Genomic DNA, 27,346 nt, shown 5'->3' with positions numbered 1-27,346 from the left:
TAATACAGCTTCCAATACTTCAACCAAAAAACTATTTCCCCAACATACCACACAGAGACCATTCAAAAATAGCATGCCATGGCAAATCAACATATCAATTTACAGCTTCTTTTTTTTACATGCAGTGCACAGTATAAAAAGAGGGAAAGATCAATGACTGAAAGGAGATGTAAAAAATATATAAAAGGCAAGTAAGGAAATCATCCAAAAAGGAAAATTTTAAACAAAGGAGATATACGATGAAGAGGGTCAAATTAGTAGGAATGTTTTACAGAATAAGTGATGGAAATATCATTAAGGATTATCACAAGGATTAAGTTCCAAAGGCTTAATTTTTTTTTTCTAAATTTTGTCACATGTCTAATAAGATAGTATTATCAATCTTATAATACGCTGGACTAAAAACATGTAATACCAATGAGTAACTTATGGAAGAGATATCCCTTCTGGCTTCATACATTAACACGAAGAGAGGGGAAAGCCGGACCAATTCATCATTCAAGTCACTAAAATAGGGCCTTATAATATAACTACAATTGATAAATGATTATTCTAATATTTTCTTATTGTACTTTTCATTCAATTATGGCAAATATCCTTGATTCAGGAATTTGCATCAATATAAGGATCTAGTCTTAGGAATAAAGGATATTTTGGCCCAAAATTGTAACTCTTGTTAACACCATGCACGGATCTACTTCCTTACCAAACTTAGAAAATTAAATTCATTAGCGACAGACACAAAAGCATAAAAGAACATCTACGTAACTGAAAACAACATGTAATGCAAAGGTTACCAGAAAAAAAATAAACGGATGCAAAATCATAATTAAAAAAAAACTATAAAAGAAATAAAAGTCTTTTGACTGATGCGTTACAAAATAATAGGGCTAGCACAGCGGTTGCAAAGGTCAAAGGTCAGTGATGTCAACTTACTGTCTTGGACCGCCTTTACACCCCAACTCCCGCCTCCAAATATTCTGGCTAGTTCACTTGGTGATTTCATTCGCAAAGCAAGGTTTTCTGTTGAATAATCGTCATAGAGTTCAAAGTTCAAAGATATATCTTGAATATCTACGGTATTACGACATTGATTTAACAAAGGGATTCACTGTTCAAAATATGAACATCTATCTTTAATGTACTCCTATATTTGAAGATGGTGTTCTGTTTCCACAATTAAACACGCTGATATCACGTTCCTACTGTACCTTGCCATGTTTCGCATATGTTGTTAATCTTTGGCCTGGGCTGCTTGTTTAATTCATTCATATTTTAAACGTACAAATGAAAATGGATGTTAGTCAAGTTATTCACTATCGAACAAACATAGCAACAATTACTTTCACATAAACCAATAAAATAACTGGAACTGATTAGTAAACATGAAAGACTGAAAAACAAAACAAAAATACAAAAAATAAAAAAATATATCTAACATATTTGCCAGTTAGTGAATATTATTATGACTATCTAATAGCACCAATCAATATTCACAGCCTACACTTTGTTTTCTAACACAATAAGTAAAATCAATCTATATGTATGATTTTTAATGACCATTTTTTCGATTATTTAGTACGTTCCTAAATACTTGTGCAAAAAAATCTGCAAATGACTAAGGTGGGAATTGAACCCATGACCTCCAGATAACTAGCCTGGTGTCATAACCAGTAGACCACCGAGCTTGCACTTGTTGAATCCAACCCCCAAGTAGCAGCAGGTACTGCAAAGGCTATTTCAATTTTGAAATTTGAGTTTGCATCAGGAAAATATCAATCCTATGATATTTGGCACCCTAATGATTTTATAAAACATTTATATTTATAGCACTTGTTTTTTTTATATGCAATTCAGATACAAAAAATCAGGAAATAATTACCTAATTATTTTTTTGCATTTCTGTATCATCTTTATATATAGAGAATAAATTGTGTTTTTCAGGGCATGTCTAGGTTTGAGATATTTCCTAATTCTACAAAAATCTGTAAAAGGTTGGTCATAAAAGGATTATACATTTAATGGTTTTAAACTGGACCACTATTGACTTATTAATTTTGACATTTGTTGACGATTTCAGTCACTCCAAACAAGTAACATCTAAATTAACACTGTGTATAGAATATTTAACAAACAGTTAAAATTTAATGGGTTAAAAACGGTAGCGTTACAAATGACGTTCTACCCAGATTACGCAGTTAAACAGTTTGCATGCACAGTAAAGTGAAGATACTTGCAGTTAAGTTAAAAACTGCTGAAGGTTTTATAGTCGCTATATGGCATAATTATGGCATGTTTGTGGAGCAAATTTCTCAATAACATTCTTTATATCTCTGCTGAGATGTGACCAAGTTTAAATGTAAAACTAAAATGTATTAGCTCAGTGATGTTTTGAATTCACGACATGGGTTATTATTGCTGGAATCCATAACAAAATCTGTTAAGAACATTTTACACATGGAGATCAACGCGCACTCGACATCGGTGGGTTAGACGTCATCAGATTCCCAAGTCGTCTGCTTTCTTTCATTTTACAATTCGGTGTATAACAGTAGAGGCAATATACAATAATATACTGTACAATATATTATGTAAGATAGTATAATACGTACTCCAAGTATCGAAATGCACGCCATCGTGTCGGGATCCAATATTTTGACATTAATTATGTCCTCATCAGGAATATATTATATTATATTCTTATTTATTTGAATTTATATATTATTTATTTATTATTTACATTATTATTTATTTTTACAAAATTACATTTTATTTTTATGCTAAATTATTTTAGAAATCTTGATCTGGTGCCTAACTACTGTAGTTGGGTACACGGATTAGACCGTTCCCTCTCGAATAAAACAGTTTGGAGTGGGGTCTTGAGAACATAAACGGAAAATTATTTATTTACAATTGATCAGCAAAAGGAAATAATGTATGTTTTCATTTAATTAGTCCATGTCATCGTGATCATAGTACCAAGATGCCTATTATGAAAACCTGTCCACCAATACCAATTACTCAGCTTCTATTCTATGCACTTCAATTGGACATTAGCTAAAAGGTACCAGTACCTCATAACAAATAAGTAAAGGAAGACATATTACTTCTAGAAAACTATTATCATTTTCGGTTCTGTAACAAACAAAATAAGACTAATAATAATTAAAATTTGTTTAAAACCAACAAGTAAAGTATTATTGGGTTGTTGTTTCCTTTTAGATGATCTAATTAATAATTATAAAAAATATTAAGAAAAAACATACTTGCACAACGTTTCACTGATACTCTATCAGCAACAACCCAACCAAAAACAACCCAATATTTATTATACTAATTATTTATTTTAATATTTATTATTGGATTAAGATGAAGTTTCTTCAATTATCTTAAGTAAATTATTGTTATTCAGATAGTGAAATAGTTCCAACCCTATTTTGTCTCTACAGTACTACTTTTCAAAAATTTTTTGTGAATTTTTTGCATATTTGAAAGTACACAAGATATCTAGATGGCATTACATTATTAATTACAATAAGTAGTTATTGTACAACAATGATATATCATTGTTTAGATTATCATAATCGGATTAATAATCTAGTAATCCCTCCAAAGAATCCTATCCCCTATAATATTAATCCCAATGAAATCCAGGTAAGTGTTTCTTTGCTCTATGGTGCAAGATGTACATCAAATTGTATCATCTTATATCAAGTGGCTTAATTTTTTATAAATAAAATACAGATTAGAATTATATAGATTCAACTCAAGGATAAAGTAAACAAATTTAAAAAAAATAACAAAATAAAATAAACAAGAATTATAATGGTTAAACTATATGTGATTCCTTAAAATTCAAGCATAAAACAACAGATCTCCATTGAACAGGGCCTACCTACTGTAGAATGATTTCCAACACCATGTTAAAAGGGTTGGGGGAAGGGGAGGAAAGTGAGGAGGTTGACTTTTAATACCAATACTGAAGTGGAATTTCAACAATTTAAATAATTAAAATGCAATGGTAATATAGAAAATATTTTAAAGAAGCAGGTGGGCCAGCAGTTGCAATTTAGCCTCTTAACTCTAAGGTTGGGGTTCAATTCCTTTCTGATCATTTGATTGAGTCCTTGGACAAGAGAATGTGTTTCTCTACCCAAGATTAAGAGTATGAAACCAATACATTATATGGTCTGGGCTAATTTTTCATGCATGTGCAATAGTTAATAGTTTCAAATTAAAAAGCACATTCACTGGAAAGCGCTATATAAACGGTGAAACAAAACATAGTTACTATATTGCATTACAGGTAAGCTAAAAAAAATCCATGAGTCAACATCGGAGATGATAGCTTGAAAACAGGAACAGCCTTAATACGTAGGAACAAGGAGAAAAATCCACGTAATCAATATCCCGACTAGAGTATGACTGTCCTTCAGTGCTCTCATGCTCAAGTTGACAATATCAAATTTCTCAGAACTTAAAATCTTTATCTATGTGTACAATCGGGCCGGAAATTAACACAAGTAGAAATTTCTAATATTAAGTCCAAGCGTGGAAAACACATCATCAAAAATGTTTCCGAACGATAATGAGACAAATTCAGGATTTGAATTGAGTAGTTAAAATTGATGTTTCATTTAAAGAAGTTGATTTTAATCTATGGTGCAACGATATATAAATGTTAGTTACTACCTTGTTTCTTTATACAAGATTAGCATTGCCCGTGTAAATTTAGAACACGATACCTATCAATTTTAGGTCAAATAATTAGATTTTATTAATTTTATAAACAATTTAACATTTTATCATTCACAACATTAATGTAAAATGATAATATTAGTAAAAAATACTTCAATTTTCATATACAAACGTATATAAGAAGAAAACCGGATGGGGAAATGGTTATTGTCTTGTCTAAGGATATTATAACAATCTTGTATCTTTATTAACTTACATCTTGTTTTAATAGTAACATACTTTCTTAATGGTATTTCGGTATCCTTTAACGGAATGTTGTAATAGAATGGGTTATGATTATACTTCAGTCACAATATACAACTCCGAGGCTATGTAGGTTAGTATATTTTAAGCATCCGGATTTTGGACTAAATACTGTAATTCTTTTCTCATCAAAAGTACTAAAAATTTTTCAAAAGTCATCAATCACCGAATGCAAATGATGATGTTTACAAAGTATTCTGACAACTGTAATCAATGATACGGTTAATACTGATCAAGAGTTGGCATCTACCCATCCACGTCGGATTGTCTCGTTTTCGAAAACCCTCTCAGCTCCTCACAAAGCAATCAAAACACGAAATAATCAAGTTGCGGATCACTCACTCATTTCATAGCATCTTCAAGTTTAGCTATGTTATCCACGTACTCATCTGAGAAGAATGCCTGCTTATTCGCTGCTGACAAAGCTGAACTTGTTACTAATACATCATCTTCGTACAATTAATCTCAATTCAAGACGAGAAACATTAAAACAGTCCGTGTTGAATAGCTGTTAGTCTTTGGATAAAGTATTGTTAGCATTTCTTTATTATGTGAGTGTATGTTACGCTACTCAATTGACAGGATTAAATGGACGATAGTAAAAAGTACTCCTTTATTTTAAAAACGTTCATCTTCATTTTAAGCTTCGACGTCTCTTTGAAAATGAATATTGTCAGCAGAGTAAACTTTAAACAAAATTTGAAAGCATTTCCATTCAATCAACTAAAAGACCAATTCTAACTACAAACATTTTTTTTGGATAAAATATATCTCTATCATAATATGAGATAATTAGCTTCTACAATCAGTTAAAATGTCATAGTATAAAATCTTAATAGACAAGGGTATTGTCTTGTCCTTTCTACTTTTTTGTCCTTTCTATGTATTTTAACATTTTTTTGCGAAATAAATGAAATATTATATTAAGCCTTCAATATTAACAGGTGCAAATAAATTCAACATGATGTAAGCATGTATATCTAGTAGCGACTGAGATTCTACAAAATACGATGTTCATTCTCCCTCAAGCTAATATCGCATTCCTGAGTAACAATGATTTTCTATAAATGTACTATACCATGATGTAAAACAAACATGTGAACATCAAATCTCCATTGTGCTTATAATGACATAGTTTATGCTGGTGGAGTTGTAGCCTGGTCGTCACTCAAGATGTTCTCCTTTCAATCCAAGGGTGCTGGGTTCAAATCTTACAATATTTTGTTTTCTTATGACACTTAAGCCTCATAAAGAGAATCAGTATACTGTGCACTGTACCATCCCATACTTGGTTTAGTATTTAGTCTTGCTGTTGAATTTGGAAGAAACTTTTAAAAATCTTCTATCGTCAGTAATTTATCAAGGTTCATTTTAGGAAAAGAGGGGTTTAATCAACTGCAAGTCATTTTCTACTCTACAATGTGTTTTTTCAATCAAAAGGTGCTCTCCTAAACATAACCCCCTCTATCAGCTCCTACTCAGAAGCAACACTAGTACTGTATACGACCAACCACGTCCTCTTCTATAATAGGTATCCATTACTGTATTGACGATCAACAGGATTAAAATAAAAATGAAACTAATAATACTAATAAAAAAAAGTTGTATTCATTTTTTCCATCCATACTTTATTGTTCATAACAACATGACAATACACAGATAGATTTCTTGTACAATGAGTAGTATTAATACAATTCAACTTGTTCCCACACACTATTAACTCGTTTTTTCATGGGTAGAGTACATCCTAATGAACCTTTCCAGGCTGTCATTCAAACTTAACTGACCAATCAGAACAGGACCAGGAATATGCACGTCTAACACGCATACATGTTGTCCCACAAACGCACGTGTTTTACGTATATTTACACTATTGCGAGACCTCTGCAACAATTTCCAATGGGTAGGGCTAAGCAGAAACCTTATAATGTACATTACTAGAAACCTGTGCATGTGAGCTCATCATACATTGATACGTTTGTCATTTTCATGTTTAAATTACATATGCCGGTAATCACTTTATAAGCACGTAAGTAAATCCTTACCAAGCCATGGAGCTCATATGGGACTGGAGCTAATCCCCAGTTTCATGTAGTGTGAGGCAGATAAGAGTGTGATACTCGCCCTGGGTGGGACGCTAGCCCACCGCAGTTACTCCTAGCAATTTCCTGGTACCTATTGATACAGCTGGGTAGACTGAAGCAATGTAGATAAAGTGCATTGCTCAAGGACACAAGCAAAATTCTCTAGGTTAGGAAGCCAAACCATTCCCACTTCACATTACCAAAGGATAAAAACTTGTTCACATTTGCCTGTCAATCTCAATCCCCTGATTAGCAACGAGGGCATCCCCAAACTGTAGTTTGGGTGCTGTCTTGGAGTTCCTACTTTCCTAGTTTTTCCAATTTTATCACTTGTTTTTGCATATAGAAACCCTCCTATTTTGTGCAGTAAAAATGCCAACCTTTAACCTTCATTCGCTCATGCACACTTGGCACTTCATGTGTATATTACATTCTAACTGCCTTACTGGTATATAAGGTAGAAGTAAGGACATAATATTACCTGCAGATGATTGCCATTTGTTGACACATATGCTTGTCATTTCCACATGTACATTACATGCTAATCACCTACCTGGTATACTGTATATAGTAGTGAGGATACAAACTTGTTCATGCGTGGTTGTCACTCGTTGACTTGTGCTTGTCATCTTCACATGTACATTACATTCTAATCACTTCACTGGTGGCTAGCGAATACAAACTTGTTCACACATGCTTGTCACTCGTTGACTTGCGTTGTCATTTTCACGTGCACATTAAATTTTAATCGCTGTTATGATACATAGCAAAATGATACAAACTCCCAGACATATCACTCATTCATGCATGTTTATCATTTTTATTTGTACACTGCATTTTAAAATGTTTACGTACATACCCTAATAGATTAATTTACATATACTTGGCACTTACTATACAAGCCACTTTTCATTTTCATGTGTACACTCATTCTAATTATCTAAAGGGAAGAGCATACCATAGTAAAGACACAAACTTGTCCATACACACATTTTCATGTGTACATTACATTCTAACCTCCATGTAGCTAGATGTAAATACAAGCTACAACAATTACAGGATGGAGAGGTACTGTAGATATTATATATCAACAGGTATTGCAAGGTAATATTTCAATAAGGTAATTTGTTGCTAAAAGCACATTAAAATCCTATCTAAAAATCATAGTAAAACATTTGAAGCAAATCAAGGAAAATTCAGTCAAATACGTGCTTAAAATATCTTTGCAAAGGTACCTGGGATGCATAATGCATGAAGTGTATGTACAAAATCAAAGGCAAGTGATTTTTATGTGCATGTGTAACACCTTAAGTTGAGACAGTTAAACCCTTTCAGATTTTTGTGTTGTCATGTTCAGTGTTTGAATACTCTCATGAAATACAAGCTCAGTTGACTAAACTGGTAATACTAGTAGCCACTGTACATGTCTGCAACCATCATGGAGATCTTCTAGTGTAATTCCTTCACTGCTCTCCTTGCATTTCAGTTAGAAGGCTAAAACGCTGGTTAAAATAGTGCAACGTCTTTTGGAACAACGTTTAACCCATTGGTTCCATAGTCAATATTGGAAGTGGTTTGTCACAGCGGGAACGGTTTGGTTTCCCAACCTTGAGGTCATGGTTTCAACCCCTTGAGCGCTGTGCATTTCGCTTGTATCCTTAAGCAAGTCACTTTTATCTGCATTGCTTCTCTCCACTCAAGAGTATAAGTGGGTACCTGAGGAGATTCGGGTGAAAAATGCGCCTATATATTTCTTGCACCAAACTATGGAATTTCCCTCATAGGCATCGTTCCAATGACTGGGGTAATAATGTGGGTAAGCGCTCTAAGACTTAGTTGCGTAAAGCACTATATGGACACCTACATATTATTATTATTATTAAAATGGTATAAGTAAACGTTAAAAAATGTAGTACACTTTTCGGAAAAAGCGGGTAATTATCTCCTGGTACATTGCTTAATTCACTCTCAGGACCACACTGAATACACGCCCTTGGATTGTCGTGGAATATCCTTTAATGGGTGTCACGCTACATAATCTTAAATCCAAAGTCTAATTTCCAACAAAAAAACACGGAAGGAGACAATTTATTTCATCAGAAATGTCTGAAATAAGCATATTGAGTTTGACAGCAAAAAAACTGATTTGTATGCTTGACTACAGAAACAACCACCAATGCTCACAACTAAAATAGGTCCCTAGCTTAATCTTAGCTTATAAGATATTGAATATTCACCATGGAAAGTAGTAAACAAGTTTAACATATTACATTAAAGTAGAAAATTAAGTGGGGTATGGTAACAAAGGTTAACCACTAAATGGGAAAGGCAAAGAAACCTTATCTTCATGAATAGTACACCATGTTTTGTGAGTCTTTCAGAGAAATGTACTTTTATCAAAGACAGATGCTAGAACCATCAATTATTGAAGCAATAATGCAAAATTACAATGAAATACACAACTTAACAAAAGTGCACACTAAAAAAAAGTCGCAATAAAGAAGTGAATATGGCAGTGGATCAGCAAACTCATTGGGGATTCAAAAAATTTTGCAGACATGGATCCAACAAGGGTCCGAATCGTGGGTCCCCAGTCATGGTCCCGAACCAAAATCCCGGAGGAAAGATACGATCGCAAGATGGTAAAAACTGTGCTTTTAAATTACAGTATCAGGAAATGTGATCATAATAACTTTGGTTGGAACAGCAAATAACTATTTCAGCCCGTCACTGACAGAGGGTCTATCCTTGGCCAAGGGGAATTTCCCCACACTACCCCTCCCCCTGTGAGCATGAATGAATCTATAAAAGGTTGTTTTATTCTAATATAATATTTGAGTTGGGATACATTAAGGACTAAAACTTGTGAGATATAAATAATCCTTAACTAGCAGCGTCATTGTGCTGAATTACGTATGGGGGTGGTCCGTGACACTACATAGCGGCCATAAATAGCCACTTATAGTAGCTACATGTTCAAATCATTCCAAGACGACAGGGGCTGTAATGAACCATAGCATCGGAGTAAACCCCTACTCTTCCAAAAAATGCAATGGGTTCTTTAAAGTGCACACGAGCTATTGGCCCTTCATTTTGAGAACTTATTCAAGTTCTACCAACTGCTTGGCCACTCAACTCGTTACCTGTGTCACTGGGAAAACAGGTGTGCAGTATCCTAACCATTGTGTAATACAATGGTGGCTTATTGAGACAGGCCTATAAGCAAAATTTTCTACAAATTTGAGTACACGCAGTGTATGGGTGGCCATTAGGGCCAAAATAGACAAACCACCACTGGTCTAGTTGCGAAAGAGATGCTCGATTGGAGTTGTCGACTGTACATGTTTAATAAATAAGTTTCGCGCCGTCAGAAAAGTTTTATGTTTCTGTGCTAAAAATAACCTGGTAGCCTCTTAAAATAAGCTGCCCTCAACTTTATAAATTGTCTTGTCCTTACGGCGAATTGTCTTGTCTGTATGGCGAATTGTCTTGTCCATACGGCGAGTGATTTTCTTGTCCTTACGAGTGTTTGTCTTGTCTTTACGGCGAATTGTGTCTTGTCTGTACGGCGAGTGATTGTCTTGTCCTTACGAGAATTTGTATTGTCCTTACGGCAGTTTGTATTGTCCTTACGGCAATTTTTATTGTCCTTACTGCTTGAGAGTATTGTTCGTACGCCAATGTTTGTCTATTTTGGCCCTAATGGCGCCTATAGCAGTGCAGTTCCTACATTTCCTAATAATCAATTGCTTCAAATGTAGCTCTGAGAGAATGATTACATTAAAAAAATGTTTTGTTTAAACAGATTGGTAAAATCACAAAATAAAAATACAATTTAATAACTTAAAATAATTTTAAAATTTCATTTTGGATATAAATAATTTAGTTATTCTTTAATTAAATTAATTAAAACATCAACAATCTACAAAATAAGTTTGTAACATTTATTGATTTACCAAGCACATACTTGAAACGAATATTAACATAGCAACAATTGGCACAGACCAAAGGGAAGGAAGTAGCTGATTGTGTTCCAGTGTAGGCCAACACCCAGTAAACTTTCTTTCAAGTAAACAATGGTATGTGAAATCAGCTGAATGCAATCTCATAATACTAAGGCCCAATAAAAAAAAATGATTAGTTTATCATCCCTGCCCACAAGTCTTCTAAAGCCTCCCTCCCTCATCACTTTTCCAGCCTAGATAGGATGATAAACTAATCATTCTTTTTATTGGGCCCAAACGTAATAATCAAAAGAAATCTTAGTTTAAGTTATGTTTAGGGTCAATACAGGGGTCGACTAGAAGTAGTGTGGATGTGATGTTATGAGTAAAAAAATCAATGATGTCATAGGACTGATCGGAAATGATAAAATAATACAACACATTATAACCTTTTGAAATCACTTGAAAGATAAGGGTAATATTTATTGTTGAATGCAGCTTTGAGATTTAATTAAAATATACTCTTATCATTTAATTTAAGTATACCGTAAAATCTATCAACTCCACTCACTCCCACAAAAAAAACAAATTATTGATACTTACTGTAATTATTTTAGTTATCAATTGTTGGTAATTATTATATTATTAGTTAATGACTATTGTAAATATATATACGAAAGTAAATATATAAATTATATTGATTATTGATAATATTAATTGATTATTGATATTGACTATACAATTAATATTTAATAATTATTATTTTTATAATTTAATTGAAATTGGTTGATTATTAAAATTGATGAATTATTGATATCAATTGATACATACCTTCAGCAATTCGATCAACAGACATCCTGGGCCTTTTCGGTTTCCTCTTATCCATAGGGGAGCGAGGCCTCACGTAGGAGCTAATATCGATTGAGATCGGCGTGTCCACTTGCGGGTCCGGAACAGGGATATCGCCTTCTTTTTTCTCACCACCAGAGAAATGGCAGCTACAAATACGTAACTATTATATGAAAGAGGAGTGAAACAAAAAATTGGGAGAGAAAGAAAGAAAAATGTTTAATAACATGTTTAGAATATATTTCAAAAGCGAGATTAAGAGTGTAAAGACAGTGAACAGTAATTAAATATCATATATTTATCCAGTAGCTAATTAGGAGGATATTACACAAGACCTTTGGATACTAATTTAATAAATAAATTTTTAAAAAATCAATTATTCCCATAAAGAAAAAAACATTAATTGTTACAGTAAAAACATACCAATTACCCACAAGGCTAATGGGCGATTCTCAATTTCAACTAGCTGAAAATAGGCTGGAGCCATATGGGAGTAAAAATGCATTAACTGGCCCGATTATGCCAAGTAAATACTTACTTGAACAAGATAAAAACCTCAGAAATAGCATATCAACATGTTAATAGATACGTGTATGTCACACATTAGCATAAATATGTGTAATAGCTGGTTTCTGTGAAATGATACAAGGCCTGGCAATATAGTTGGCATAGGCTCTCTCCAATGTCCTAAAACCTGAATCATTCTTCCTTCCTAGCCATTTCTAACCTTCTAAACAACATTTACCTCCTACAAATGTCCTACAGTAGAACATGAACCATGTATTAAAATCCCAACGATATTGGAGGTTATCGACGGTAGTTTCCCGTTTCACAAGAACACCATTCCAGCGACCATTTCTGCCTGGTTTTTGACAACACTGGCTATGAGTTAGCTAGGTCGAGTACTCACGGGACCTCCAACCAACAAAATATGCCTAGTTTCATTCATATCTTCCTTCCTCTTAGCATATTTCTACTTTTCCTTCCCTAACTCACTTAAATGAGCTGTTCTACATTACAAATCGAAATTGACATAGTAAATTATCAAAGGAAAAGCCAAAAAACTAATTTGATCTCTAACTTGGCAGTTATACTGTACCTTCTCATTTTTTTTTTTAAATAAATAATACAAGCTTCATCAAATAGGAAATTAAAATAGATGATTCTTTTACATTCTTTCCTTGCATTTTAATGTTAATTTTTTTTAAATGATTTTGATTTTCTAAATTTTTATTTCATTTTCATTTCGTCAATTAAGAAATTAACATTAAGCCTTGAAAATTAATTGAATTTTTTAAAATTTATGTTTAAAGAATTAGTATAATGAAATTTTATATGATTTCATTGAAGTTAAAACATTTGCTATAAATTTCTAGGATAATTAAGTGCTCACTATAATATTCAAATCTACTCCCAATTTATAAAATCCTTAAGTGAAATAAGAGTAAATGTAACAAAGTCCACATAAGCCTTAAAAATAAGTTTGATGAACCTGCTGTAAGTATATCGGTAAGTATTTATCTTCCTTTTCATTTAACAATTGCTTCCAGTTTCTATAATTTATGTGAAATAACAGAATGAAGGCCTACCAACAAATGCAAGAAACTTTATAAAAGCTCGCAAAAGAGCATCCAATTGAATAAGGATCAGTATAAATAAATTACAACACTGGTCGAATTTACAATAATATGGCTTGGATCAATGTGAATTGTCTATCTTTAATCTTAAAATTACTGTGTATATTTTTTGAATTGAATGAAATTATTCAAGGTGATCTTTCAACTGTTTGATAAAATATAGATATCTACAATACACATTCTTCCTTCCTAAATGTATGTTTGCTCAATGCACCTTTCTCCTACTGAATCTCCCTGCAAAATTCAGTTCTGATTCCAGCTTTAACCGACGGATGAAATTTTAGTACAATTTTATCAAGTAATTATTCCCTTTACCTTTTCCCTTCTCCCTACAGTATAATTCCTCACCTCTGAAAATTATTATTAATACCTATTCTTAACAGAATTAAGATGTCAATACAAAATATAGACCATGGGTTATTGGTACCAGAATGGCAATTTCCATCAACAAAATTTAATGTAAAATGCAACACATTATCTAACCAAGGAGACAGGACATGCAATTGGCATACACCATTCTCATACACAATAAGCAAAAACATTGGATTTATCAACACAAATGAACAATGCGTAATAAACGTGCAAGATTCGGGATACACAAGGCATTCATTCACAGACATACTTATCCGTTCCACATGTGGTCAGCCAAACGCTGGGCTTGACTTGCCCATGTAGTGCATCAATTGATCCAGATGTTAGAATTATATTTGTTTGGACTATCAATGGACTCCAGCGAGGAGCCTTGAAGACAGCAGATATGTTACAAATAAAGTATACTTGAATTTTCCTAAAGATATGTAGTAAACAATAAACAAGGCTAGACAACTTCTTTCAGGGGCTATGCCTCAGGGGAAGGTTAATTAATTAATTAAAAATATTTGCTTCACCATGGATTTACTTCATTCTAATCATGATGATGAGGATAATCATGTTGATAATGTATCCAGAATAACACTGGCCAAGTAAATAAAAAAATAACATTAGTTTGTTTTCTTGCACTTCCTTCCGATGTCCCCTATAATTCCTTCAAAAAGTTGCATGTCATTTTTACCAAGTTTCCTTTGTATTGCCAAAGTTGTATCCAAAGTGTGCAGCTCCTACGCCTAGCAGTCACCCACTGCTACTATTTCTCTTTTACAAAAAAACAATTTTTTTTTTATTAGATAAAGCCAATGATAATGACTGTAATGTCAATAATAATTTTTTATAGCAACCATGATGCATATTATGTCAATGCCAATTTTGGTTATTAAATAGATAAAATTTCTAAAAAGAATTGGTATCCTACATCTGCAAATAAAAGAAATATTCCGGTTTCCTTTCCGGCTTTTTTTTTGGTGACATTTGTTGAAATGTCACATTGGTTTAAAATCTATATAAAGGTACGAATTCTAACACAATTTGTTTAAAAAATACTGGTATTTAAACAACAAATTCTTTTAATTTGTTTTCTGTCGACATTAACTAACAATTCTATTAGAAACAAGGATGTGTCAAAAATAATGGTTTCGCAAATAACAGCAACTAATGACAGCGGGTCTGTGTCAGCTATTAGTTTACTTAGTGTTGTAACACTTTACCGCGTCCAACTGCTCGCTTGCGGCATAAAGACACCGTAATGTTCAACACTCAATCAAAGTATTTGTTTCTTTGAAAAAGCATTTAAGGTACCTTACATTGTACTAGCAGTACATAAACAGTTAGGGATGGACTCAATGATGGATGAAACTATGACCGAAACTTGACATGTTGCCGATGAGATCCCTGAGGCTAAGGTTGTTTTTACAATGATGGATTCTCGGGCACAAATATTCCTTCTTTATTATATGTTATGAACTCCAAGCACAGTTCATTACGCTTATAACCCTGCACCAAAAGAAAAACAACCCCTAATAAAAATATATGTTAGATGTATGTTATAATTATCAATTCTCGGTAGACGTGGATCCAATGTCATGTAATTATACATATCTCAACATATACGACCACACACATTCACTTGCAGCTAATAACAAAGACCTTAGAGAGTTACTGGACACTACAGACGAATACTAGCTTATTTTAGACCCAGCCATTTTGTTTCATGCTACAAACCATTGTATTTCAAATTAATATGCTGACTTATAAAAAGAGTTGAATGTGTACCTGCTTTAGGAGAATATCGTACATTTTCATGACTGCATACCATCAACATTCTAATGAAATACTACTATGGATTATAATGTGTAAACATGTACAAAACTTCAATATTACAAACTCAAATCTAAACTGATTAGTATTAGTATTATTACATTTGCAAGTTTATACAGTTTCTTTAATTTTAAAATCAATAATGCAAATATATTTTTTTATCCCACCCTTATTATTGGTAGTAAGTACTTGATTAGTGCCCCATTAAGCCTACTAAATTCAATTCCACACTGAGACGAGTAAATTGTTTTAATGAGAATGATCACCTGTGTGGGTCCTAAATCTTAGTTAGGGCATCCCATTTAAAAATTATCCATTAATATTCAATAATGAACCAATCATTACAAGAGTAATCTTTAAATTGTTATTGTTAACAATAACCTTCAAAATTTAATCCTATACATACATTCACACTAAATAAGCTGATGTTAAATTGTAGGGAAATAACAACACTTAATATTGTGTATTTCCCATTAGCAATAAATCACTTTTCTTTTAAAACTGCATACAAAGAGGTTTAATCTTAATCCATCACACTCTCCTTATCTATCTGAAGAACATTTGTAATAATTCCAAAAACAAATTAAGAAATGAGAAGATTATCTAATTTAGGATTCTATTTGAGTGGCCATTTTATTATACTGCTGAATAACTCGTTACGACTCGCTAATATTTTTATAATCTTACCATCGTAATGGTATGTATCAGTTATTCGAATTAATCAGGTATTTAATCAGTATTGTTGACAAGGCTGAGTATTCTCCAGTACAAACTGAGTGTTTAGTCAGGAAATTTATGTCAATCATACCGTAAATGATTAAATGGAATTTTTGTGCCAAAAAAAAAGAATAATCACTTCCTAAAACAACGTATTTCCTTGCAGTTTAAGACTTCCGGTGCACAGCATGCCTCAAATAAAGTGCTGCTATTCAGGCTGCTAAAATTCCCTCAATAACAGGAAAACAGATTTTAATTGCCCCACCAGTCTTTTCTTTACTAGACACTAAGCATTGCTTAAAATTCCTTTATGTTAATCATTATGTGCAAACGATTTGACTTCAATTAGCTTATTCGCTCCAAGAAAATTCTACAAACCATCAAGCATTTATTCGAAAGTATTAATGACGCTTTATAAATCAAGACCAATCGGTAATTTTAGTAACATAATTATGTAGCAGCAGTATGTAAGGCAATACCGTATTTGACTCCAATGATTGCATGTAGCAGTAAAACCGTTACCTTTCACCTCTTTCATTTTGTACTAATTTATATTTATATACTTTATATCATTACTTTATTGGAGCTCAATTATTCATTGCATTAGAATTTAAATTAAAATATTATTTATACAGATTGCCATTTCCTTTTTTTCATGTAATTTAAGACCAAACTAGTAAAACTGGGACAAAAGAAATAAGTTTATTGACACCAATTTAGCATCAATTTGCACTTAAACAATTTTGCTTTGATGGAATCCCATTGCTAATTAAGTGATAGTCTGGCCTCTTAGCATTTGATTAATAAAACAGTCAAATTTTTTCTGTCTTTCGATACAATACTAAAATGCAACATAGATGGTGGCTAGAATACGGTACATAATTATGTACCAAAACCAATACCAAAATATGCAAATGACATAATTTGTTTCTCTACCAAACGAAATGAACAATACATTCATCACACTGAAATCCTTAGATTATGCAGCTGCTGTACACATTAATCTGGTATTTATTTCTCCCGCATGACCTAGCCTAAATGTATGGGTACATAGCTATTATGCATTCTACCATTCTTATAACATTCACAAGCAGGGGTTTAGCCAGAAAAACGAAATAGGCCGTCCAAAATGGAAGCCAGTGGCATGGCACTGAGCCGACGGGCGGGCCACACCCATCTTTGGGAATCCCCACCGAATATTGGTACGAAAACAATGTACATTCAATCAATAAATGTTTTTATGATTTAAACGTAAATATGATTTAGCTTTAGTTTAATTAACATTTGATAGATTTGAAGAATATAAAGAATTTGCTAAAGGTAGACCAGGCCCAATTAGGCTAGGCCGAGCTGATTAGTACAAGCCGTCCAAGCCATCACGGTAAAAGTGGCCGTCCTAAATAATTGTAGGCCGTCCAAAAGACGGCCGGACGGCTCGCTGGCTAAACCTATGTTCACAAGATAAAACGTCTTTATTGATTATTATCTACATGTACGCTACTGCAACTACAATCAGTCACCTTGAAATAAGTGAGATACTGTCTAGCTGATGAATTCCTAATCAGGCATCATCAACTCAATTCAGAAAAGAGACAAAACTCCACCATGATACTTCATCAGTATCACATACTTTCAAGATATTTGTTTAAATTTCTATTATCCAAATAGGTAACAAACTTGCCAACTGTAGAATGGATCAATGATTCTGTACACTAAATCAAATTATGAAATTAAGGAAATGGAACCGTTTTTAACAAAAGATTTAAACCCAGAACCCTAATATTTGCAGGGAAGCACAGTTTAACTACAGAGCTACTTCCAAATACACTGGGTTATTTGATAAGCAAGAACAGTAGCTTGCTAGATAAGATATACAGTAGTATTTATTGGTTTACTCTTTTAATAGAGGAAAACTCCAACAAGAAAAGGTTCAACCCATACACAAATAGACAATAGATTTAAAAAGTAAATAAGGATTAGGACTAAATCCAGGGCCAGAGTATGTAAATAAGTTAAAGGATAAACTTATGTATTTAAGGTGGGGAAGAGAGGATATGGCAGGCATATTATTAATATTATACAACATACTGAATGAAATGTTCTTACAAAACCAGAACCCAGTTGTAGATATTTTTCATGCAATAGACTATGAATTAACATATTTAGAGATACCTTACAACTTAGGATCCATACTTGGATTAATTATTTATATATTATTATACATTATTAATGTAGCAAACACAGATGTATTCAATATCTAATTAATTTATTAGCTGGTATAAGATGATGATCCATATTTTATAATCTGCAATATTGTAAATAGGGTAATTATTCATACTTTAATATAAATATAAATATTTAATAGAATTGCCATTGTTCGTAGAGATTTTGATATTATATTTTGTGCATGAATGTTCCATTTTCAATCTTTATGTGGAGGATAAAATATAATTGGTATCAGTCTTTATCAAAAATTGTTAATAGAGTACGCATAAAACTCCACCAAACAAAGGCTTTGGTACTTAATGGGTTTCAGTTTGTACAAAAAGGAAGCGGGGACCGACATCCTGATTAGCCATGGGCCGCTGTTGATGGAAGGTTACTTAGTCTGTGGCACCAGTTGCACTGTACTTCCTATTCTAAGAAACTACCGAGATAATTATATCAGTACAAAGGTGTATGCCTACTGACTTATGCAAGGGTTCACTGCTGGCCTCAATTTCCCTTTATAATGAACCCACGATTCTGGCTAGCTACTCATAAAATAATACATTATTTGTCATAGCCATAAAATGTATACTTCCTACCACTACCAGTATTATTAATGCTTCTTCAAGTTACATAATAAAATAAATATTATAAAACCTTAATGTTTAATAATAAACCATGAAGTATTATACTGATAAATTATAAAATATAACACCAACACCCAGTATTATCACCATATTGTTAATACCAGTTACATAATATAACACACTAGCATAATACTGACAACTTTCAAATCATACTATTTTATTGCTAATATTTTGTTACAGTTATTATACTAACAGAAAATATATAAATGTTATGATTATGTAGATAACTTATTTTATTCAAGTAAAATTTTTAGTGTTTCACAGATTTCACAATAAATACGGTAGTTAATCTTATGGTTAAATATCCCACCTTTTAATATAAAAAGCCAAGATTTTTTTTTTATTTTTACAATTTTACATTTACTTAGCAATAACAGTTTAATCAATCTAATAAATCAATCAAATCTATCTCAAGTAATTTTATATCAAACAAAATCAAATAATTCCACAAAAGCGTAATCATCACTCAAGACCAACTGTCAATCAAGTATCGATAATAAGTGACATTCGTCATCACCATAAATAGTAGCTTTCATCTAAGAACGAATAAGAAATCTTGCTCTAGTTTCTGCCACAAGCTCTGACAACACGTGCAATGGCCATATGTATGTGTGTGATGAAATCATGCTATTACAAATCAATTCTCATCGTTAGCGCTTGCCTACAGCCTCCCAGGCGTACACGCATGTCCTCATCAACAACCTCCGAGCACGTACTAAAATATTCTCAACTGGTTATATCATTAAATTTTCAATCAAGGGAAAATAAATAATATTTATATATATTTCCCTAATTTACTTTTTGTTCATTCTCATTCTACAACTAGTAATAACTGACCCTCTACCAGATGAAATACATCTTCACGTCCACTATGCATTATGGGACTGTGGCACTGACCAGTAATACCGACATCTAGTAATGGCCTGCGATACTGGCCTACGATAAGACCTATGGTACTAGCCACTCGATAGTTATGGCCACCGTAATTCAAAATTTAACAGTAATACAATAATGTAAAAAGAATTTTATTCTATATAGTGCTATAATCCATAAGCACAAAAAATTAAAAGGTCTGCTATTTACAGTTATTACCTACATCATTACTATGTAACACAAGCTAATTTATTGAAGAGCGCCTCTAAGTTAATTAGGAAAATGAAAGTATTATGTAACATTTTTACTTTCATGTGCTTGACAAGTTAATTCTATTATTGAATGTAATTATGAAGTAATTCAACTACTAAATCTAAAGCTGACCTCACATAATTATATTAGGACTTTGAATGTTAACTGTTAAAACTATAATACAAAAAATGTACTGAAAATATTTTAATACAAGTCAAAATCTCTCCCCATTATTGTTGCTTTCAATTTTGACCTTACTATAAATAAACAATTATGAATAATGGGTATCTGATTTTTAACATCGGGTATACAGTTGGGAAAAAGAAAGTCATAAAAAAAAATCATACTGAGGCCTTCATCCAACAGTGGATTGACAATGGCTGATAAAATAAGTAAGTAAGTATACAGTTGGAAGCGACTTGAATAAGTCAAAGCCTAGATCTAAAACAGTTTACTCTGTCAATCCAGTTCACCTCCAGAGAAAGGTCACAAGACGTACTGTAATATATGATGAGTGCGATACGTTAGTGGAGACCCGAACATTCATTTTAAATTACATCGCATGACGGTACACGCAGAATTTTGTAATAGTATAGTATAGACTCAATATTCGGGTGTTCTTACGATAACAGGGTACTCTAATCATTTCTACTGCCAGTGCGTATAAAATCGTCACAGGGCTAACAACTTATTGACAGATGGTAGAACCGTGTAGCGCACAACGGTCTTTGCATGTTTCATTATACAGTGGACCGAAGTCCGTATCCTCGGGGGATTTCTGATGTGGATGTAGCCTACAGCGACATTTTATGTGGAGAATAATTCATTACTGTAGTTAAAGCACTCAGTTTAATGCTGCAAGTCTTGTACGATATGATGGACAGGTTGTACAGTATCTCCGCTCCAGTAATGTTATTCAATATATCTTAATAATTACAGAATGATATAAAAACAAAGATCATCAATCTCATATTTTTTTTTTTTTTATTCTATGAATTTTACTGAATAATTTGAAATGAAAAGATATATTCTTGAAATTTGCTGTTTATAATATTTGAAAGTCATTAAGTATATTTAATTAATAACTTTATAATTATTTCTTAAAAGTATTTTTGTAAGTATAATTACTTGTTTGATTTCACTACAACAAAGGCTGTAAAATGTAGAAGTAATCAAGTATCATTAACCTATCATTAATGCTAAAATAAGAAATTACAATTAAACTACATAATTCGAGGTTACATCTAGTAAGGCCAAGTAAAAGAAAACAATAGTTTCTTGTTAGTGGTCACTCCGAAGTTGTGCTTACTTGACTCAAAATATTTCAGTATTCTAAAATTAAGTATTTAATAAGTATTACTATCTAATTTGAAAAAAAAAAAAATTCTAAAAAGGAAAAAGAATATCTTATATTCATTATAATTCATTTCAAGAGGGTTAATTATTAATTTCTAGCAAAAATAAGATATTCAAATATGTACTAATATTTTTGCTAAATTATTTCAATATTACTCTTTATTATTACCTAAATCCATCTCTACTTCAAAATTATTTATAATTTTATAGTTCATAGAAGAAACATAAAATTATTGTTTTATTATTATTATTATTGTTGTTAATGTTATTAATATATTAATCTTATAAATCAAACTTATTGCATCTACTGGAACATGGAAGGAGAAAAATATTTATGAACTCCTTGAAATTATGTAGTTACCCAAAAATCACTTCAACTTCAATAGTAGTCAAGTAATAAAAGGGAATGTTTATGTCGCCATAGTAACATCAACACTCAACAAATCATAGTATTTATCTAGACTGTTTCAACTACTGTACATCATATCTACACTATCACATGCTCAACTAACCAATCAATCAATCAATCCATCAATCAATCAGGATGACAACCTTACTTCATTTAATTTCTAATCTAGCTAGCAGACTAAATCTAAGAGTCTAATTTTATTTTTTTTTTCTTTGTTAAGCTCCTAATCAAAAGTATTGTTGTCATTCTCTACTCAACTGTAGAAATCTGCTTAACACATAACTTGGCAGACAGCTTGCTTGCTGATGATCAGTTACTAATTTTTTTTTAAAAATAAAATATTCTTTAAAACTCAGCAAAAATATTTTCACAGCCAAAATGTGCACTGGTTTTATATTTTGTTTCATGACAATATTTGCCTTGACATATCTGGCTAGCCACACACAAAAATGTGGAGGCTCAAGTTCATACACACAATACCACACAATACAAAGTAACAAAAAAAATCCATTGCTTTTCTTGATTTATTAAGATACTAATATATTCACTACTGGTTCCTGATCTAACAGTGATTTAGCATGTATGATAGTACTTTTGCTTATGGTAATATTGTTGTAATGTTAGTCAATTTTAACTAAATAGCAAAAATACTTTTTAAAAGGCAAAAAGTTTCCTAGTAACTAATTATCAATTAGTAAAATCAATAAATAAAAGACCAGGAATGAATGCAATTGATAATGCCTTAATGCCAGATAGGAATGTTTTTAAGTGGTACTTTAGCAAAGTGCAAGCCTTTGAATTACAAAGTTGTAGGTTCAATCTTTCCTCAATGATTATTATAGGCACTTCGACCCAAGGACTTAAGCCCAATCCAGACTACTGTATCACATTATTTTGACAAAAACATGTGGTTTGCCTAAATATTGTCATGATGACATCACATTACTGTATAAGCATCTCATGACTATATATGGACACACAACAGTTCTCCAATATCTGATTTTAAGACTAATGAATTGCACCCATTTTAGTTCTCAATAAAATATCAAAAAGAGTAAAACGATTAACAAACTAGAAAAACCACTTAGTAAAATAAGTTTTCTTTTAAAAAAGGTAAACAAACTTGTTCACTGGCTTGAAGGCAAGGAAGAAACCCACAGTAGGTTTGAAAAAAAACAACAAATTTTATGGGAGGAAATACTTTTGTATTAATAATGTTTATTTATACCTTTGTGTACAGTCTCAAATATAATCACTTGCAAACTGGCAGAATCTTGTCCTGGGTATACACTCGCGGAATTGAATAGGATTTCAGCAACTGATAACCTTACTGGAGAAGGGGTAGAGAAAAATCAAATCATAAAACAAGTAAAGGAAAAACTTATTAACATAAAAGAGGAAAAAAAGTAATGATAAATCAACTAAAATGAGGACAACACAGAAATGGCAAAAAGCGATAAAGATATGTTTTCTATTGTGAAGCGTGGCGAAGCTATAAACACAAATAATGCTGCTGGTGAAGAAAAGTGTAGAAAATGAACTCTTAAAAACAAATGAAAAGAATTAGGAGACTCAAACACTAAGTGTGTAAGAACACAATGAAAAAGTTTATTAATGTTGGTATAAAATATTCTAAACTAGAATTAGATGATTTTTAGAATATGAATAAATAACCATGAGTAGAAAAAAACTATTTTTGTGGTAAGTAAGTGTACACTTTCTGGCGATGAAGGTTATATTGTGTAGTCAATGGCGATAATTTTTGTCAACATTTGTTCTTGTTAGCAACACAATAATATTACTATAGAAAGCAAAAAGTGCATTAGCTGAAAATGTTGCAGTGTTTTTTAATATTTAGAGGTTAAATTCACTCAATAATGAATATACTACTGTTATCTTCTTTTAAAAATTATATACAAATATTGTCTATAATTAAGCATAACTGTTGGTTACAGCAGTATTTACATGTTACTACCATTGACTGGTAATAAAACCAACACTATGAATACCACTGATGCTATTAATATCTACTACTACTGTGCAACTATTTATAATGCAAACCATTGCTCTAATAGCATTTACAAAGCTATAACCACAGTTGACATCTCACCACACAATTGACCGAAACTGCTGATATACTAACAAAGTAATTACATTTATTATGCCTTTTTGTTTTAAGGCAGAATTTGAGCACCGTTTTTATGACCCATCGTTTCATTTGCCTTTAGAATAAATAAATACTGTACATTCTGATAATGTGTATAATCAAAAGGAGGCAGGTGTGACAGGCAGTCAAAGGCTGGAGAAATCATTTTAAACAGGCTTGAAAGGATTAAACATTTAAATATGAGCCACTAAAAAAATGGGCCATGAAGAAATTGATGTTTAAATTTCACATCACTAATGCCTAATTGGTAATTATCATTTAAATACAGAATCACATTAAATTAACTTAAATTACCTTTTATTTGACATTACTCATTGTTTTTAATATTACCTTATTACATAAATTGATATTGCACTATATTAGACCTTGAACATATTCTTCTCTATTATTACAATCTGATATTACATTTCAAAAACATATGCTGGTACTCATTCTTAATATAAAAAAATTAGACAAGAAATCAGCAATATTCAACTAACATTATTAAATGTCTTCAATGGACATTATTCAAGTTGCATCTCAAAACAACAACTAATTTTAATAATATTTTTAAATTAAAATTACTTTGTTTTATAATTATAATTCCCTCACTCCAAAATGCAATATTTCAATATAAAATTATTAGTAATAAATATCATTTAAACAACATTAATACCAGTTTGGCAGTTAATATTAAGTCAATCATCACAAATAAAATTTTTATTTAGGTAATCAATGCTTTACATATCCCTTTTAAAATTTATTTATGCCAACTTTAATAAAAAGTATGGCATATTTCAAAGGAATGAACCCAGAGATAAAGTGTGCATCTCAACCTCGATACCACAGCTCAACCCAAATGTATTGTAGATTATGTCCGATCCTTTTTAACATACTGGTAAGTATCTCTCTGAAGCACCAGCTAAATAGCTATGTGGTTGATATGGCAGATTTTCAGCTGGTCCATAAAGCCTGCCCTCTAGAATCTACTTAAAACAAACTACATCTGGGCTAGTTTCATAGAGGGTTTAAACTGTTTTGATAGTAAAAAAAATGTTCTATCACTTTTATATTTTATTAAATCACTAAATCAAATCATGATCCTACTTTTGTTAGAGACATTAGTTGAAAAATAAAATAGTTGACACTGTTAAGAGATAATAAGGATAATCTGTGGATAAAACAGTCATGTTTATTAAATTGTTGGAGCGATGTTGAAAACATTATTACCCATTTACCAGGAATACAGCTTTCTTACCAAACCCATGATACAAGTAGGAAAATTAAGAGATGTGCTGCACAGGAAATCGAACACATGTAGGTCAGCACTAACCTAAGCAAAGCATGTGACCCTTTTCTGTCAAGAGGCATTTGTGCAGTTTATTTATTAGTGAATGTGATTCCAAAAATTCATGGCTTACAACCTACATTGTTGTTAGGATGTTGGTGCATGGAGTCAGTGTATGATGACAAGCTAATGAGTACAAACACATCAATGAGCAAGCAAGGATATATACTGTACATGCAACATGCAGATATTATTTGAAGAAATTATTATTGCCACATTGACCATCTATCAAAAATAACATGTGACATACTGGCAGTGTCCACACCATATCACACACTACAATGTATCAAGATTTTAATACCTTTAGTATTTTTTATGTCCAAGTATTCTTACAGATATTTTATTTTTGCTTTATATTTTAATTCTTTTTATACAGTGGGTGTTCAACGTGGGGACCAGATCAGGCAGGATATTGGGGAAAGGGGATGCATACATAGGAGTTTTAATTTATTTTCGCAGAGCCGCAACAAAGTTGACGTCAGGCCACACTTTGCCCACCTGAGACAAATGTTTTTGTGGCACTTCCTGTGTGAAAATGGTGGCCAAACTTTTTTGTAAAGATTTTCACCAGGGACTTTTGTTGGTTTTTGTTTTTAACTCTACTGAATTGATCACGTTAATTACATTGTGGATCTCTATTTTTGACAAACATGTTAGACTTTGTTTTACATTTTACTAATGTTTGTACATAAGCTTGGATTGGACACTACCACATTTGAAGGAAACATTCAACAAAACAAGACGCAAACATTTTCATGAAGTCAAAAATTATCCATTCTCAATGTTGTTTCATTTTTATTCTACCTGCCCAACAATTGTCTCCTCTGTTCGGCCAATAGCTTCCAACCACTTCTCACGCAAAACAGATGGTCTTTTCGGGACGCGATAAAAATGGCGGGGATCGTCAGTTCCCTTGTAACGTGAACGAAACTTGCAATTAGGAAAACCGCATGTTGTCGGCATGACTCAGTAGAAGACCTATCTATAAATAGAAAAATAAAAAATGTGAAAATTAATGTTTTGCATAGTATTTATCGGAACTAACAACTGGTAACATTAGTATTCAAGTGCAATATTATTTCCTGGAGCATAAACCAACCTCCTTTGGACAAAAAAAATTGGCTAAGTTTGGAGATACTTGTACCTGACTTTATATAGATGGCCAATTACTTGTCTACAATTGAACTTCCATGTTGAATATCTGTAACTGAATCTGACCCCCATCTACCAATCCTTTCCCTTCTTCTGACACAATCCCTCTTATCTGTGCCACATGTAGCATGAGTATTAAGTACCACATGTAGCATGAGTATTAAGTACCACATTACTAATTTATTACTACTGATAAGCAGAGGTTCCAAATAGGAATGAGACCTATTCATCAATCATTGGACCTATCAATACAAATTATTCATATATTGATAGCTTGCCTGCAACTTTTCATCACCGACTGTCTTAGCATACTAAACAAACAACCAGATAAAGACGTCCTTAAACAACTTGTAAGTCTCAGCACATGAATTCATGTGAACATTACCAATAAATATGTACATAACTAATAAGGACCTATTTAGTACCACTAAGGAAATAACTCCAATGGATTCAAGTCGCCAAATGAAAGCAATGCCCAAGAACTGATCATGCAAAATTACCATTCCATTGTACGAACTTAGAATGTTAATAAG

General features: G+C 32.2%; 1 protein-coding gene across 4 annotated transcripts in view; it reads right to left on the bottom strand.

Moving 5' to 3' along the window:
• Window positions 1-27,346, bottom strand: part of LOC117113988 (C-terminal-binding protein 1-like) — a 68,528-nt gene that overhangs the window by 28,410 nt on the left and 12,772 nt on the right. Inside the window, exons 1-4 of one of the 4 annotated variants that reach the window (XM_033257496.1) lie at window positions 26,466-26,604; window positions 23,396-23,497; window positions 11,861-12,041; window positions 937-1,023 (exon numbers count right to left, since the gene is read on the bottom strand). In XM_033257496.1, coding sequence (XP_033113387.1) covers window positions 937-1,023; window positions 11,861-11,915 — 142 coding nt within the window. In that variant the 5' untranslated portion in view covers window positions 11,916-12,041; window positions 23,396-23,497; window positions 26,466-26,604. Of the gene's footprint in view, window positions 1-936; window positions 1,024-11,860; window positions 12,042-23,395; window positions 23,498-26,465; window positions 26,644-27,346 lie in introns of those variants that run through there. The other 3 variants (XM_033257493.1, XM_033257494.1, XM_033257495.1) reach the window with 3 other exon arrangements.

The sequence above is a fragment of the Anneissia japonica genome, unplaced genomic scaffold (assembly GCF_011630105.1).
Source record: "Anneissia japonica isolate Jap-2015-1 unplaced genomic scaffold, ASM1163010v1 scaffold281_len866295_cov195, whole genome shotgun sequence".
NCBI classification, from domain to species: domain Eukaryota; kingdom Metazoa; phylum Echinodermata; class Crinoidea; order Comatulida; family Comatulidae; genus Anneissia; species Anneissia japonica.
Note: the sequence above shows the minus strand (reverse complement) of the source record. Positions and strands in the feature narration are given on the sequence as shown.